General features: G+C 38.9%; 1 protein-coding gene across 1 annotated transcript in view; it reads right to left on the reverse strand.

Moving 5' to 3' along the window:
• Positions 1–18,609, reverse strand: part of igsf9b (immunoglobulin superfamily, member 9b) — a 48,382-nt gene that overhangs the window by 22,824 nt on the left and 6,949 nt on the right. The window contains exons 2-3 of the mRNA XM_066643251.1: positions 11,327–11,422; positions 5,834–6,040 (exon numbers count right to left, since the gene is read on the reverse strand). Of these exons, the coding sequence (XP_066499348.1) occupies positions 5,834–6,040; positions 11,327–11,387 (268 nt within the window). The 5' untranslated portion in view covers positions 11,388–11,422. The remainder of the gene's footprint in view (positions 1–5,833; positions 6,041–11,326; positions 11,423–18,609) is intronic.

Below are 18,609 nucleotides of genomic sequence, written 5' to 3' on the forward strand. Positions count from 1 at the left end.
TTCAATGAATCATCCATCTGACAAATTACCAATAGACATGACTTCAAAGATGAATTTCTAATATGCGGCATATTGTGCTATGATTTATAAGGTTTTTTGTAAAAATCAGACTTTGAGTATGGAAAGATGGCTTATTTACATTTGGACCAATGACATCACACCAATGTAAGAACAAAAGGAAGTATATGCCACACTGACAATGTAAACACTGCATGCCTTAATCACTAAGAGCGTGCCATAAAATCAAGGAATGCCGTATAGAGATTTTCTATAAATTACACTGAAATGTTAAGTGATCTCAATCAGACATGTCCATGTGATTTATTTTAATTCAGTGGTGCTTTTTAAAAGTTTGTGAACCCTTCAGAATTTTTTTATATATCTAACTCTATCCTATAACTCCTAAAAGTAAATAAGGATAGCCAAATCAAACAAAATTAGACTATAATATTAAACTCAATTATTCATAGAGAAAAATTATCCAATATTACATATCTGTGAGTGTCAAAAGTATGTGAACCTTTAACTTCAGTATCTGGTATCTGGACCCCCTTGTGCAGCATTAACTGATACTAAACTTTTCTGATGATTGTTGATTACTATTGCACATCAGCATGAAGGAATTTTATCCCATTCTTCTGTAAAAAACAGCTTCAACTCTGTTAAAAAGGCCTACACTGAGCATGGGAAATCTTCACAGCATGACTGATTAAATTCTGCAGGTACTGATGCCACCAGAGACACCTGTGAGCTTTTCCACTAACAGAAACCTCCCACATACTTTAAGCCCCTCACTGACAGCATTTCCTTATACAAAGCTCCCCAAAGGGGAAGAACCAAGTATGACGGTCTCACACAATAGAGCCCAAGAACAATAGTGGTGTGATCTGGTTCCTTTATCCCTCAGGTAAAACCTGAAACTATCTGGGTGAAGTAGCATGAGGTTTTGTTACAAGTAGAGGATATTTAAGGGTTAAGAACAACAAATTCGTATGTACACCTAAATAAAATTTTCTGCTGCTGGGTCATAGCTAGGTGACCCTGTTGAATTTCCACTTAACCAGTTAAAACAGGTTTGATAACACCATTAAAGTTAGTTTTTTACTTTCCTGCATTTAGTGATTGACCTGTCGACCTGTAAGTTAACTGAAGTTAAATATTTAAAACTAAGGTATGTTGACAATGTGTCATTAGTAGAATAATATGACGGCACGGTGGCGCAGCAGGTAGTGTCACACAGCTCCAGGGACCTGGAGGTTGTGGGTTCAATTCCCGCTCCGGGTGACTGTCTGTGAAGAGTTGGTGTGTTCTCCCCATGGATTTCCTCTGGGTGCTCCGGTTTCCTCCCATGGTCCAAAAACAGTTGGTAGGTGGATTGGTGACTCAAAAGTGTGAATGTGTGTGTGGCCCTGTGAAGGACTGGTGCCCTCTCCAGGGTGTATTCCTGCCTTGTGCCCAATGAGTCCAGGTAGGCTATGGACCCCTCATGACCCTGAATTGGATAAGCTGTTACAGATAATAAATGAATGAAAAATGAATGGATGAAATAGTGAAGGAAGAGAGGACAGAGGGTGTTGAGAGGGCTGATCCTTTGAATGACTTAAAGACTATAGAGGGACTATCTGTCTTTTCCTATCCTGTGGTATGCAGAATGCTTAGAGCACAACATTTTAGAAAACAGTATTACTTTTCATCAAAAAAAGCAGAACTCTTGCACAAAACTAAACGTTTTCAGACCTACACAAAATACAATTCCAAAACGAACATTTCATATTGTAAACACTTAAATCTGGGTTATAAACACAATTTAAGATAAAAATCAAATTTAAAAATTAATATGATTTCAAAGGCACAATACCAAATTAAAAAAGGCTGATGATATTTGACTGATGATAATGTGAGTCAAATATGAAAGCCTAAGGAAGTGTGAAGAGGTAAAAACCAAGTATGATCTAAAATAGACAGTTACAGAGTCCTGCCAAACAGAGTGCAATGCCCCGCCCTTCATCCTCACAGGGGGCTTTCCCTCATTTCCTTGTGCTGGAGGGAGAACGGGGGGCATTTGATCTACCGGTGCTTAGAGTAACAGGCTCCGACAACACGGGCTAAGCATGTAGACTTGATCTACACGCAGAAGCTGACATGTTCCTGCCTGTTAAACTAATCTGAGCTGCATTCTTCTGCATTGGTCTCAAAACTAGGACAGTTACTTATGTACTAGTGTTTTTAATTATTAAACATGAAGGGAAATTTAAGAGTCAACTCTACCTTCAAATTTAAATTCTTCTTAAACTGCTTTAGATCCTCTCTCAGTGAATTTTCTTATATCTTTGTGGACATGGTACCACAGCTCTCTGTATGCTAATACAATGTGCTTATAATGACAGTGTCTTGTTCAGAGTTGTTCAAATGCTGTAGCTGATTACAGCAAAGCAGAGGAATGCAATTAGCTTTCGTGCTAATCTGAACCTCACCTGATAGCTTATCATGCACACTCTGGGACTTGATGGCTTTATTGGGGTACCTCACCAAGGCAACAGATTCTCACAACACTCATATTTGACATTTGGAGACTCTGTGTGAGTTCACTGGAGCTGTGTATCTCAAACTGTTTTAGTGGGAGGATGGTATAAACTAACATTTACGATGTAGTAGAAACAAAACAGGCCATAGCTGCCAGAAAATCAGAGGTGAGTGGGCATTTGACCTTCCAATTGCTGCCTTGTGTTTTTATTTATTTACAACTAAGTAAATGCTGGCTTTCATGTCTGCAGTTGCCACTTTGCAGAGACAGTGAAGTCTATAAGACTATTTTGCGTAAATTCATGATCAGGTTGCTTTGTACCCTGCCATTTCTCTTGGAATTTCTCTTTCAAAAGCCAAAGATTAGTGAATCTGTTTATTGAACAGCATCCACACAGCTTGGAAAAGATGTTAACAGCCAGGATTAAGAGGAAAATGTCAGTGACTACATGGGCATATATTTAGCATCTGACCATGATTACGTGTCACTATTGCTAAGTTAATCTGTTCGTTAGTTATACAATGTTGGCTCGAGTAAAATGTGTTTAGATACTAATGTACAGTTCGAATCAAGCCATCCTTATTTTATAAGATATTTATAAGACCTTATTATATATTTATAAGACCTCAGGAAGGTCCTCAAACAACATGTAATATGCCTTATTGTGATGTTTTGAAATGCCCAGCAGGCTAACCGGATGTGATTTTACTTGCTTTGTTGCCATTTCCACTCCTAGAGGGTGAAAAGGGCATATTTCTAAAAAAATTAAAAATAAAATCATTTTCCAAACATAAATCAATCAAGTAGAACAAATGTCTGACTTATAGACAGGAACAAACTCAGCAAGAGAACTAATTTAAATTTCCATTTCTGTTAATTTTATAGTTTTAAGATTTAAAGATTAATACGAAAACTGCGATGAAATCTGTCATATAGTGTAGGTAGTATACAAATATCAGTCGCCACATTTCTTTTACTGCTAATTTGCTAAGCTAGAATTAGAGGTCCTCCAGAATGAGCTAGTTATTTTAACTATTTTAATGGACCCAAAAAACTGGGTAGGTTAATCGTTCATGAAAGAGGCTATATTTTGAAGCTGTGACACCACTCCTGTAACATGGAATCTATGCATACCAAACTTTGTATAGAAAGTTTACCTAAGGAAAAGTAAAAAAAAAAAAAAAAAAAAAACACTGCCTCAGGTGATGTAATCCACAAGACTTGTTAGAATGGTTTAAAAAAAAGTCCTTGAAAGTGTGACCTGAAAAACTCGAATTAAATTCACCTTTCATCTTACACGTCTCAGACAGCAATAGGGAACTAAATATAACCCAATAAAAGTATGTCCACGCATGAGCATGTTCATTTTGCAGCAGGGTTATGTTTAAAGATGAGGGAAGGTCGAGTTTCATCTTGTCTTTCGTGGCGTGGGGTTTTGTGGTGAATGCTGGGAAGAGAGGCAGCTACATCCTTATGCATTTTAATTTGAAGGGAGAACACATTAGATACCCAGCACCAATATGTTTCATGCATTGCCAGCTGGCATAAATGTTAGGCTGAAATTACAAGCAGAGATGGTCTGGAAAGATTGGGAGTGGAAGATGGGAGTGCACAGAATGTCTTAGACTATTAGTTTTTCATCTTCAGCACTATCATTAACTTCTGCAGGCAGTTTATTACTAGCAAATTTTGTTTTGGGATTTTTGCATCTGTGTCAAAGTTCTTGATCACTTTCCTTGTTTTTTTCCATCCATGCACCCTGTTTCCTTGTTTCCATCCATGCACTCTCCACTTGTTTCTCCTATGCTCATTATTTAAGCAATGCTAACAGACCTGAATTGATTTTGCATCAACTGCTCTCCCTGAAGGAGCCTCATGACTGATGACAGAGAATAAGGGTTCGGGTCAGGCGGTGTCTTGTGCGTGCACCGGCTGCTCCTGTTGGGCTGAAGGTACCACAACGGAAATTTCCATTCACTCTCAAATCAAAACCTTGTCAAACAATGTAAAAGGCCTCAGAACAAAAGCTGGTGCATCCAAAAGCCCTGGAGACAAGCACTGATGTAGCTGGCCAAGGACAGGGTTTTGCTAAGGTGCAAGTAAAAAAGGGCATTATGGCACAATATGTGTCAATGTTTCTTAATTAATATATATTTATATTTAAAAAGGAACAAGAATAAAACTCCAACAAATGTCTATATCTGTGTTTTCTGCAATAAATACATTTGGTCTGTATTATAAATCCACATATACTGGTATATATACACGTTCAGTAACGTGTAATTTATCAAACATTATTTTAATAAAATACCATTATATTGCCCAACTTCGTCCTTCTCTCCCACAATAACACATTATTTATAACAGAGGGAAGGAGGGAGGTAATGATAGTTCTTTGTCTTTTGTTCTTCCTGAGACAATGACAGGATTATGCTTTCTAGAGCAAGGAGGGTCTATTATCCTCTGCACTTCACCCGTTTGTCTTGCTGCAAAAAAAAATCTCCTCTTAGTGGGTCAGAGTCTAGGATCCAAACATAGATCCAGACACAGACACATTAAAATCAGTAGTCCAGTGGCCCCCACAAACCCTGCCTCAGTTTAACCTCACGCTCCCTAATCCAGACCCTTCTCAATGCCCAACACCCCTCCACAGGCTGCACTGGGTCTAACTAACCGGCTTCTTCCCCCTGCATTAATTAAAAAATGCTCCCCTCCTCCCAGCACCCCTTCCCCTTCTCTTCAATTGCCATCTCTCCCACACACAGACACACTCGGCCTAATTACAGGGCACTTCTTGTTTGGGATAGATTACCTATTTGGAATAGCTATTTCAACAGCGGAATGCTCTTCCTTTTAACATTCAATAAATACCAGTGCACTCCCTTTACCCCAACAATCATCAGGACAAACAGCTGTATTTTCGGCTAAGAACTTCTTGGGGAAAGAAAAAAACTTAAGTAGTAAAAAAAAAAAGGCCTAAAGGTTGTTCTCCTGAATCACCCAGAAAGTGTGCCTTTTTCAGTTCACCCATCTACACCTCTTAGAAAAAAAAAAAAATACAAAGCACTACCATGCTCTATAGAAAAGATAAACGACTGCCTTTACAGTGTCCTCCTAGAGTTAATTTCATCTCATAAAAGTGATAAAACTGATGACACAGCAGGATACAACATAGGTCTTTATGCCACACAGATAAAATACACTGACATCGCAACCCCGGAGGATAAAACCACACTTACTTTAATGGTGTCCTTCCCCTGACATGGTGAATTAAAATGTAATAGGATATTGACTTAGGCTGTAACTCACCTTTATAGTTTGGATGCACGCGTGGTGTGTAGCCTCCAAATTTGATGAGGACAGGTACATTATAACCCAGCCGTACCCACTCCACCACATGTAGTGGGAAAATATTGGGGGATGTGGCCCCGTCTGATGTAGCTGTAAGACTGCATCCCAACTCTGCAGACCCACCAACTCTTCCTATCACCACTGGTTCAACACTCAGTGAGGGACCTGTGGTAACACAAAACCATGCATAAGTTGGACAATAGCTTTGTCCTTAAAAAAGAATGTCTTTATTTTTTGCTGATACAATTGGTCATTTTGTGGGTTTAATTAATTAATTTATTTACAGTCTAGAAAGCTTCAGAACAAATCTGTGTTCATGTATACACATGCACAACCCAGATTGGCAAACAACAACTTACATAGCTGCAGGTAAATATGCACCTGTCACTGAGATAAATGCAATTTTGTCTACAGTCATGTTCAAGGGTGTAAATACAAATTCACAGGGACTAAACAAATAATAACTATATAATGTGTTATCCCCATTTGTCATTGTCATCTTGCAACATTTACTTGCACTCACTGGGTGAAAAAGTATATTAAGTATCGCCTTTGCTGGCTGATGGGGAACTTCACTGTAATCTCAGAAGCTGGATTGGGTTGATGATAAAACCAGTATTCTCTGAATCCTTTTGTCGTGCATTCCACCAGCGGCGATGGTGTAAACATTACGTCAGTCATGGAAAGATTCTACATCTATCCAAAACCAGGAGGAATGAGAGGACACAAATGACAAAAAAGGGCCAAAGGGGTATGTGTAAGAGAAGGAAAGAAAATAGCTTTTAGATTCCCACACAGATGCACACAGGCCAATTTAGAAACGCACATGCAGTGTTGTAAAGGAGATGTATCATGCATGTGAACTAATCTATGTTAATAAGTTGGAATTGGGCCTGCATATACAAACATCCATTCAACCGAGTCCAAAAAACAAATCCATTCCAGCAGTTTCAGAGGTATGAAGTGTTGGCCTTCATGCTTGCGAACAGCATTAGCTTTTATCATCTTGGTATAGACTTTCAAAAGTCTGTAATTAATATTTTGAGTGAATAAAAAAAACTCTTGAAATGAAGAATTAACAAACTTTAGGTCTCATGCTGTTAGATGCTGGATGTACTATGAAGCTAAACATCAGATAAAAATATTACTCATGCTATAAAACTTCTAATAAAATATTATCATATTATTTATCATATTTAATGCCTAAAATTTTGAACAACAATGTAATTAGAAAGGGCTGCTAATTTTGCCATTAGAGTATACTGCCAGTCCTTTAGTTCATCTGGCACTTGGTTATGGCTAATCTCTCAAAGATGACGTGTTCTGATGGTGCACCCCTTCCTAATGCTCCTGCACCCCCTAGACCTCATGCCATACACACAACCCCTGTGACCTACCAGCTCCCCTACCCTCCCCTCAGCATCTACAAAGCCCAAATGAAAGCGTGGATGAGTGAAGGGGACAGCCTAAATCCCAGATTGATCTAAATCCGGATTTGCAGATTTCATTTTTTTTTACCCTCTCCCCAACCCAATTCTCCTGACAAATGTTTGGGCCCCCACCCCCCCACGAAAACCACCTCTGCTCTGTCTCACGTTTTTCTCCCAGTACGTCCTTCTGTCCTGGGGGTAAAACTGGTTGATCCCCTACTGTGCTTCTGTGATGCACAGTTTACGCTTCATAGAAAACACATAGCGTAGTCTACCCATTCAAATAATTAAATTCCACCATTGAGATGGTTCACTGAGATTGAATCTATTTGCCCCTGGTGTTTTCTTTTGATTACAGACATCTTGGCATCAGGCGTCTACTGTAAGCTGATAAAACGAATATTTATTTTGGACATAAACCCATGGTTGGGGCCTGAGTCAGGGTAACAATGAAGAAGGGGCAAGCAGAGATGGAAAGATGAGGATGTAAAAAGGAGCAAGGATCAATAATTTATGCTGCTGTTTTCATATTCGATGCTAGAAAGTGCTCCACAATAAAGCACACAAATTAAATATAATAAAATAAGCAAAATGTTAAAAACAAGGCATATATAAAATACTACATAAAACACAAGAAACAATAAAATATATTTAGATGCATATTAAACATGACACATTTGGGCATAAAAGGGCTTTGAAAATCTTAAGGACATATTATGGAATAAGTCACTTTTTCAGTGCCTGTGCACATTAATATGTGTATCTAAAGTATACCAACCCACAAAATGTGAAAAAAAGAGAACCAAGTAATTTTCTTTAGCTGCCTAAGTCAGCAAACATGGGATAACATGAGCCATTCTGATTTTCCTCCACCTTCTATATTAAGTGAAGGCATTAGTACTACCCCCCGCATCTGAGAGTCTCTTGTCACAGTGCCAGACCCATGTATCTGTGAGCAAAGACAGGGTAAAACTGTGTAAAACAGACATAAGCAGAGCAGAGAAATGAAAAAAAAAAAAACAAGCAAAAAAATAAAAAGAAGAGTCGAGAAAGGATAAGAACACAAAACCAGCAAAAATGAGTGGAGGAAAAAGAGAACCATGTAAAGCCAGTGAAAACAAAAGCAAAGAAGGAAGACAACTGAGCTAAAATGAAGCTTCTATGTTCCTTGTCATTCGTTTCTTCACACTGGGTGGTAGCTCTGTGTGAGCTGTGTGTGGCTCATTATCATTTAACAGAAGAGGTGCTGAAACAGGTCGTTGTGATGGTTGATCCTTAAGGTATTTTGACCAAGGCATGTCACAGACGTTTTATTAACACCCCGGGGAACTGTATTAACTTGTGAAAAGGTGTATAATATGTCAGCTTTAAGCCATCACTGAATCAGATCTGAATCAGTCTATTATACAGGGAAGTATTTTTAGTGGGGTGAGCAGAAAATGGAGAAAATAATGAGCTGAAGAAAGAAAAAAATATTAAAGACAAGAAGAAAAAAGTAAAATGAAAAAAATAAAGCAGTACAGTAAAATGGTGTAGTATTATGGTTAAACAAAACAGAATAACAGATTAAAGCACCGGAGGAGACTGTAAAGCTTAAAATACTACAGTGCATTGGAGTTTACTGTACTGTAATCCACATTGTGTAGTGTATAGTACGTATTATATAATGTACTTTAGCAGGTATTCTAAAATTTTACACAGTCAAGGACCACCTTTGTGTCAACTGTGTATAAATGGCTTTATGTTTGTTCATTCATTCATAATCTGTAACCACTTATCCAGTTCAGGGTCACGGTGGATCCAGAGCCTACTTGGAATCATTGAGCGCAAGGAGGGAATACACCCTGGAGGGTGCGCCAGTCCTTCACAGGGCAACACAGACACACACACACCTACAGACATTTTTGAGTCACCAATCCACCTACCAACGTGTGTTTTTGGACTGTGGGAGGAAACTCACGCAGACACGAGAACTCCTCACAGACAGTCACCTGAAGTGGGAATCAAACCCACAACCTCCAGGTCCCTGGAGCTGTGCGACTGCGCCACTACCTGCTTCGCCACCATTCTGCCCCACATTAAATTCATTCATTCATTATCTGTAACCAGAGATTTGACCGGAATGATCCAGAGCCTACCTGGAATCATTGGACGCAAGGCGGGAATACACCCTGGAGGGGGCGCCAGTCCTTCACACACACACACCTACGAACACTTTCGAGTCGCCAATCCTACCAACCTGTACAAACTACAAACCTGTACAACATACAAAACCTACCAATGTGTGTTTTTGGACTGTGGGAGGAAACCAGAGCACTCGGAGGAAACCCACGCAGACAACACACCAACTCCTCACAGACAGTCACCCGGAGCGGGAATCGAACCCACAACCTCCAGGCCTCTGGAGCTGTGTGACTGCGACACTACCTGCTGCGCCACCATGTCGCCCCACATTAAATTCATTAAAAAATATAAAATAAAAAATAAAGTAGAAACCAGCTGTTCTAATGCTAGAGAATTTACATTTGTTCTTCAATCATGTTTGGATTTTTGTAGTTTATTAATACACTAAGCTACTTACTAAAAACCCCACTTTCTGCATCACTGTAGCCAAACTCTAGGTTTTGCTTTTAATGTATTCCTTGTAAAAAAAAATTTTCTTCTGCATTTGAAATAAATATTCAGCATCTTTTTATAATTGAGATGCTTGGTGACTAGATGCTTTAGCACATTCGGCTCAATCCCTCAAACAAGACTAACACCTTGTGAATGTTTAAAACATTTCTTCTGAAATATATGGCTGCCATTTGCCAAGTAATTATATGATCTGGACTGAATATAAAAGAAAATTCTAAAGGCAAATTAAACATTTTTAAAAGCACAGTTAACGTTTGATATTATGGAGAACAGTGGCAGTATTGGTCATACTATGGACTAACATTTGCCATTTACCAAAAGATGTAAATTGATTAAACGAAAAGTGAGTGAAAAAAGAGAATAGGTAAAGCTAAATTCAAAGAGCTCAACAACTGTATTCCAAAGTATTGGTGTAATTACAGTTGACAACAGTTTAGACTAGATTTATGTTGTTATAACAGCAGTAAGTATTTATACATCGTCATTGTCCGATTAAAAACATGTATATCCATTTTGTCGACTTTTTATTTACTGCTTCATTTGAACAACACAGCTGTCCTTCACATCATGTGAAAATTTCATGATGAATGGACCAATAGAAACACTGCAAAATCTATTTACATTCACTTCCATTGAATATTAAGAATTTTTTTCCTTCTCCTGTAAATTTACTATTTTGTGATATACATGTTTTTAATTGGACAGGGACTCTGTGTATTTGGTGTTATAGGTTTATCTTTTCCTGTGCATTTATTGTTAGTGTATTTTATTTTATGTACATTGTATGAACTGCAATTGTTTAACTGTTCATCAATGTAGTTCATCTGTAATGTACTTCTGTTTTGAGTTGCATCATTTTCCTTCAATGTATGTTAAGTCCATCCATCCATCCATTATCTGTAACCGCTTATCCAATTTAGGGTCGCGGGGGGTCCAGAGCCTACATGGAATCATTGGGCGCAAGGCGGGAATACACCCTGGAGGGGACGCCAGTCCTTCACAGGGCAACACAGACACACACACATTCACTCACACACACGGACACTTTTGAGTCGCCAATCCACCTGCAACGTGTGTTTTTGGACTGTGGGAGGAAACCGGAGCACCCGGAGGAAACCCACGCGGACACGGGGAGAACACACCAACTCCTCACAGACAGTCACCCAGAGCGGGAATCGAACCCACAACCTCCAGGCCCCTGGAGCTGTGTGACTGCGACACTACCTGCTGCGCCACCGAAAAATATTCCAAGAACAAAGATTCTTTGGTGGATGTTTGAGAAGTTTATATTTCAAATAACTTTAATTGCAATCAGATATTTCCCCATATAGGTCAGAGCTAAGGTATAGTGTAACAGTTTAAAGGATTGATGTGATGAACTTACGCAGAAGACAGAGGGTGGCAGCAACAGTGACACCCAGAAACCAGAGTCTCTCCTGTCCCATGGCAAACACTCACACACCACCACACATCCCTTCACCTGGAAAATAGAAAAAAGCACACATAGATCACTCCTCTGCAAAAACTGGGGTCAGCATGTAGATTACAATTACAGACATTAAATAACCCTGCATGGAATTGATTGAATATGGGAATCCTGTATTCCCATATTCAAATCAGTGTACAGTCAGTGTGCAGATCATTTGTACTGAAAAGCAGGAAAATTCAAATGCTGATGAAATATGAGATATTTAAACCACAGGACCAAATATTCATAATCTTGCCAGTCACATCTGCCAAAACTAGTTTGGCAGACTGAGTGAATGGCATTCTAACTGCACACATTCTTTCCTTAAGCCTTCATCATGACATTACAGTCCACTGTCTGAGCTGTGGTTTGGAACTGGGCAAGAATGCATTAGCCCCTCACAGAATGACCACCCTCAGTCTCAGTTTGAGCTTTGTTGAATTGTCATTTTAATATTGTTTTATCATGACTTTACACATACATTCAGACATGGAAAGCTCATTCAAAGCACAGTATGCAATGTAAAACTTGCAGGAGCAGATCAAATCTGACAAATTAGGGTGAAGGAACACTGCAGTCATCTGAGACTGACACAGCTAGCTCTCCACATGCATCAGCCTCTGACATGCTCAAGCAGATTACCACTGTCTAAGCCTAATCAGAATGGCCACAGCAGTGATATCAAATGACAGATAAATCTTATGTGAAGGTACCATAAACATTGAAAGATGAGTAAAATTCTATTAAAATTTGCAAACCTTAAATTAAAGCTAGAGTTGGTGATTTTGTAGAAACCTGTAGTTTTTGAAAAAAATTCAAATTCCCACCTGCTACTTTTGCCCACCTCCTACAGTCACTCATCACAAAAAAATAGGAATGGTAAAGCTTGATAAAGGCTAATTTATACTTCTGGGCCAAATCGATGCAAAGTCTACACTGCAATATGTGTAAGGGCCATATCTTAAAACATCCTCCACCCTAAGTGGTGAATAATGTAAGTCATAAAATAGTAAGTCTGCACCCAAAAATGCATTGTATGTCAAATAATACTGGACTATATGTTTCACGTATCCCTATCTTAAATTTCGTGCACTGTCTGGGTGAAGTACTATTCATTCATTCATTCATTGTCTGTAACCACTTATCCAGTTCAGGGTCATGGTGGGTCTGGTGCCTACCCGGAATCACTGGGTGCAAGGTGGGATTGCACCCTGGAGGGGATACCAGTTCTTTACAGGGCAACACATTCACTCACACCTATGGACACTTTTGAGTAGCCAATCCACCTACCAACGTGTGTTTTTGGACCGTGGGAGGAAACCAGGGCACCCAGAAGAAACCCATGCGGACACAGGGAGAACACACCAAACTCCTCACAGACAGACACACGGAGTGGGACTTGAACCAACAACTTCCAGGTCGCTGGAGCTGTGTGACTGCTACACTACCTGCTGTACCACCATGCCACCCTTGAAGTATTATTAGTTTTCTTTTACATGAAGTGCACTTATATATGCATGTAGGGAGTAGGCACTATTTGGGATAGAATGTATTTTACATGCAGTACCAGGCAGGAAATTAAGAAATACAATGCTGAGATTTTCCTGCCTGCCACCTCCTGTTTTTATTTTTTCTGAGGGAAACGTAATTGTCCCTCAAGTTCTTCCACCATTTCATACATTCTGTGATGTCCAAACTAACAATTGTGGCAGAGAGCAGGCAAGTTGCAAAGTGCAAGGTGCCCAAGGCATTATGTTCAGACATTATTCACCTACCTTCATATGAAAGAGTCACCCAAAGGCTACACTGATGTTCACTCTGATTTGCTGTCTGGCTTTACTCAGACTTTTTGTTAGAAAGCATTCTCTACATATGTTTTTTTCCCCCGAAACTCTCTCATGCTAACACATGCGGGGTCATTGTTCAGGCATGCAGTGTGCGTGCTTGGGGTCAGTGCTTTCCAAGTGAGTCTGAGGGTGTTGTAGTAGACAGGCGGATAAGACATCCAATCATTTCAATACTGCTGTTGTGCCTTTAAAGTTACATTTACACTTTTAGTATTTTTAGTGACAATAGAGTGCCGTTGCGTTCCCCAAAGATAAATTACAGAAGAAGAGGTGAATATTTGTAAACTTTCATTCTAAGTCTTTCATTCTATGTTAAATAAAAGAACATATTATTAGTCCTGTAGACCAAATTACGCATCTAATATTAACACAGCTTTAAAATCTACAATTATAATAGAACAAGGTATAATTATGTTCCCTAACTAAATGTACAGAATATGTACCCTTGAGGGTACCACCACAGTGACAGTTTTTCTGACAGTGTGCACACATTGTTCATGTTTTTATTGTTTATTCTGGCCTTAAAGGAACTCTAAATAGTATTTTTACATAAATAAAATGACAGCAAAATTACGGGGAGGCTCCCCAGACCTGTAATAGGGAGAATATTGTCTTTTTCACGGCTCCCAGGGCAGCTACCTTAAAACGAAACTTAAAGCGAACTGCGTAATACTTTACGGCACATAGCAGCTTACGCGTGTTTACCTCACTACAAGAAGAACTTAGCTTGGTATTCTCTGTATGGACATTATGGCAGAGAGAGCAAGGAGGAGATAGAGAGTGTCAGAGCAGCTGTTTAAGAATTAATATTGGACTGATTTTACTCAATACAGTAACACTTTTGCGGTGTTACTGATATGTTTCGTTGCATAGCATTCTTTTAACTAAGGCCGTTAAAAATTGGCATATGCTGATTCTCTTGATATACAACTGAGATCCATGACACAAAAACACACATACACAAATATAATCACAATATAATGTCATAATATTGCCAGGATCAGTGTACACCACAGTTTATGTTCAATTTTATATACTTATAAACAGATAAAGAAAGAGACAGAGAACAGAATGGGGGAATGGAAACAAAATGCTGGCAAACATCTGCATGGATGATGTACATGAAAGCAACACCCCTTTCCCATTAACATGCACATAAACACACTCACTCATAAACAACCCATTCAAAGCCAGTAATACCAGCTTATTACTTTAATTACAGCGCTGGAGGAGCAAGAAGGCTATTTTAAGGATACAGCGATGTGTGTACATGCAATAAGTTGTGACTGATTGTAATGTAATTTGTCTATTCTAATGAATAAAATAAACATTATACCATTAATACATACCACTATATCAACATTTTTGTGTAACTACATAACAAACCTATTTCCTTCAGCATAATGAATTAATTCCCTATGGCTGGCATTCTGCATCTCTCAACTTTCTACAGCAGTCTTCATAAAGCCCAAGATCTGTCTGTACTAGACAGTGGAAAGAAAGATTCCTTGGCAGAGCAATATCACTTGAAACAACCACAGCTATGATTCAGACCACACGGTCCTTCATATTCCACTGCCACAGTTCCTGAATCTGTATTTATGAGCTGTGTGAAAAAGACATATTGATCTCTAAGTAATATAATCTCCTTTTACACATTCTCTGAACCATTTTTCATAGTCATATCACAATGACAGACATTTTGTGAATGGATTATAGCAACTTATAAATGTCACACAATAAAACTGCAATTCCACAGAGAGAAAAATGACTTAATTTTAATCTGAAATGGAAACATTTTCATGTTCAATACTGTGCAAAAGTTAGAGGTAAAATTAAGTAAAAATTATTCAGTGTCAGGAAAACATATAAAAAATATACTGGAATATAAAACAGGAAATCATAGAGAAACCATTACAATTATACATCAGGTATGTCAGTATTAAATGTGGACACTTATAAGCTTTACTGCATCTTTTGGAGAGTCTTGTCTTTAAAGAAATCCATTGTGTTATCACAATGGCAGCTCCTAACTTTTCCTTGAGGTGTTTTGAAGAGGTTTAAATGCTCCTTGGGCCGATGACCGACAAACATTTCCATTGAAAGCCGAACGTGCAACGAGGAAAACTGATCTGTGAGAACTGGGTGACTGTGAGACTCTTACTAATCGTATATTCGCGTGTTGTTTTTTGCCTAACTTTACTGCCGATCATTGTTGTGGTTTTCAAAGCCAGTCATTCCTGTTAGAATTGGAATTTTGCAATGTCACCGGCTCCATTTCGCGGGGGAGCTGTGCCAGTAGAAAAGCATCATGCTTTAAGTGTGCCGAGCCAAGCCGAGTAGAGCCGGACACATACGGTGGAAAAGCACCATTAAATATCCTAACTAGATATAATATGTACCCTTGAGGGAAACACCACATTGACAGTTTTTTTTAGACTGAAGAAGCTAGATGCAATTTTGTAATCAGTGACCCTGCAAGATTCTCATCTTTGCAAAATCATAGGTTGTAACTACACTCTGTGACATTGTCTTTATATGTGACAATGTGTCACAGTTCAGTCTTTTAAATGTCAGAAAATGATTCAGTGGACGCGCAGCCCACTTTCAAATGAGTCTTTTTTTTTTGCTTTGCACATATAAAGCAACACTCACTCATCTACTGCAGATATGTCTAACCCTGGCATGTTTACAGATGCTATAATTTGTCCTCTATCTTTGCTTCTGTGTGCAGTCTGTGGAGACATTTCTGGAGTTCTTCGGTTCATCTTCATCCGACTACTGACCATTTACTGTAGTCAGCATCAACACAATTCGTAGTTACATTTCTTTAGGTGCTTGAATTGAAAGGTTGCCTTTGGTGTAGGTTCAACACAGAAACATAAATTGGGCTGTAGCTGTTGCTGACTAAACAGGCACAAAAGTAAATAGTGGACAAATTAAATCCTGATTAATTCTCTGATTTCTGCATAGCTCTGTTGTGTTGCATACAAATAATGCTTTTATGAAGTGGCAATTGGTAAGAGAGAGAGAGAGAGAGAGAGAGAGAGAGAGAGAACGAACAACTGGAAATGCTGCAGTGTCTGAAAACTAGTCATATTTCCTGAATTTCTATCTTTCATGAACACATGCCTAGAAGAAAAATGATTTAAATCTCAGTGAGTGAAATTTTGAGTCCACACACTGTTGTACATTTGGACATTCATGCAAGGGGTTACAAAAGCCCAGTATTGCACACTGTTGGTCCGTATTGCATGCAGCTGCATCACTCTGAGGCAAAATGAGGCTTCCCCTGCAGCAGTCTGTTCCAGAGCATAAGCAATGTCACAACTGAGATAAACAGCTCACCCTTCAAACACCTGAAGAAAGCATATTTATTCTTGTTTTATGAACTTGGAATTAACATGGACATTTTCACAAGTTTCAGTGATTGCAAGACCATATACGTCTACACAGACCATGCAATACATTTTTACATTTTGTTTTTGACTCTTCTAAACAACTCATATAACAGATATTTTTCTAAAGCTGGATATGAAATGCCAGATACTGTTAAATAAGATTAGTATTATTCATTTGTTGGCATGCTTATATAACAATACCATGGCAAGAATATGAACAATCATATGAAAAAACAATGTTTGTGGGGGTGTTGAGTGATATAAGGGAATGCTCTATAATCCACAAGGCTTACATTATAAAACAGATAATTTTGATTATAAAATCCAATTGCTGAACCAATTACAAAATGTCTGACATACATACTTAAGATAACAGAGGTGGGCTGCAAATTATTAGTGAATGTCTCAAAAAAGAAACTATTTACATTAATTTACTGTCTGTGCTGTGATGTGATGTAAATCTGGCAAGTGTGGAATTTTACTGATTTCATGTGAAGCAAGTAAAATTTCATTCTGTTCAGAACAGAAATGACTTAGCTTAGTAAGTGTTGGTGGGTGGGTATTGCACATGGTATTGCACAGCAAGTCCTAAATCTTCCAGATTTCACCTGGAGGAGCTGTGTGTGTGAACATTCATTCACTCATTCATTTGTAGTGCACTTTATACTTGTAGCACCTTTGCAGAAATATGTGAATATGTGAATAGAGTCACGAATGTTCAGTAGCATCTTCTGCAGATGTTATGTAGTTACCTAAAGTACGCAGAACATTTCCAGCTGTGAGAACAGAATTCCAGCTGTCTGACACAGAAACTTCCCTGCTGTGCGCTACATGTGTAAAAGACCAGAATATCTCCAGACCTGTGGAATTTATATGTAAAAGTAGCTCTACTGTGATGAATACTTCAGAAAATACCTCAGAAAAACATTTTTACTTAAAACAATCTGCTGCTACATCAAGAAATACAACTTAGAAAGCCACACATCAGTCCTATGCAGAATTTCTCTAGACCCAAGCTAGAGCTGGGTGAAATGGCCAAAAATGTTTTCATAATACATTTTCTATATTGATCAATAAAAAACATTCAAGCTTTTAAAAAAGCAGAAAGAGTAAAACTATAGATTAAGAAGAGTTTAAAATAATAAAGTGGGCAACACAGTGGCACAGCAGGTAGTGTCGCAGTCACACAGCTCCAGGGAGGAGTTGTGGGTTCGATTCCCGCTCCGGGTAACTGTCTGAGTTGGTGTGTTCTCCCTGTTTCTGCGTGGGTTTCCTCCGGGTGCTCCGGTTTCCTCCCACAGTCCAAAAACACACGTTGACTCAAAAGTGACCGTAGGTGTGAGTGTGTGAGTGAATGTGTGTGTGTCTGTGTTGCCCTGTGAGGGACTGGCGCCCCCTCCAGGGTGTATCCCCGCCTTGCGCCGAATGGTTCCAGGTAGGCTCTGGACCCACCGCGACCCTGAATTGGATAAGCGGTTACAGATAATGAATGAATAAAATAATAAATGAATAAATAAATAAACACTCCCAAGTGCTGAACTGTAAACATATTGCACTTAAGCCATTAGAAGAATTAGAACAGTGCTTGTAACAGTGGGAAAACTAGCATGTTTTCAGTTTTGCAGGTTCATTCATTCAGTCTGTAACAGTTTATCCAGTGGGTCTGGAGCCTACCTGGAAAAGTTCCGCCCTTGGGAGTGTTTTTTTAAGAGAAGCAGCCTGATCTATTGTCTCGGATCCAATAAAAAATTTGCAAGCAAAAAATAATTATGTGTGAGGAAAAACCATGCCGGGCAACGAACAGTGCTCTCGCAAATGGGAAAACATTTCCCTGGAGGAAAATAAACTTTGAGTGAAGAAAAACCCCCTGGGTTCTCCCTATGTGCAAAGGAAAATTCCTGCTCTTATGTTCTGATATACCAGACAAAATACACCCCAAAACATAGAGTAG

This window comes from Hoplias malabaricus, chromosome 14, assembly GCF_029633855.1.
Source record: "Hoplias malabaricus isolate fHopMal1 chromosome 14, fHopMal1.hap1, whole genome shotgun sequence".
NCBI classification, from domain to species: domain Eukaryota; kingdom Metazoa; phylum Chordata; class Actinopteri; order Characiformes; family Erythrinidae; genus Hoplias; species Hoplias malabaricus.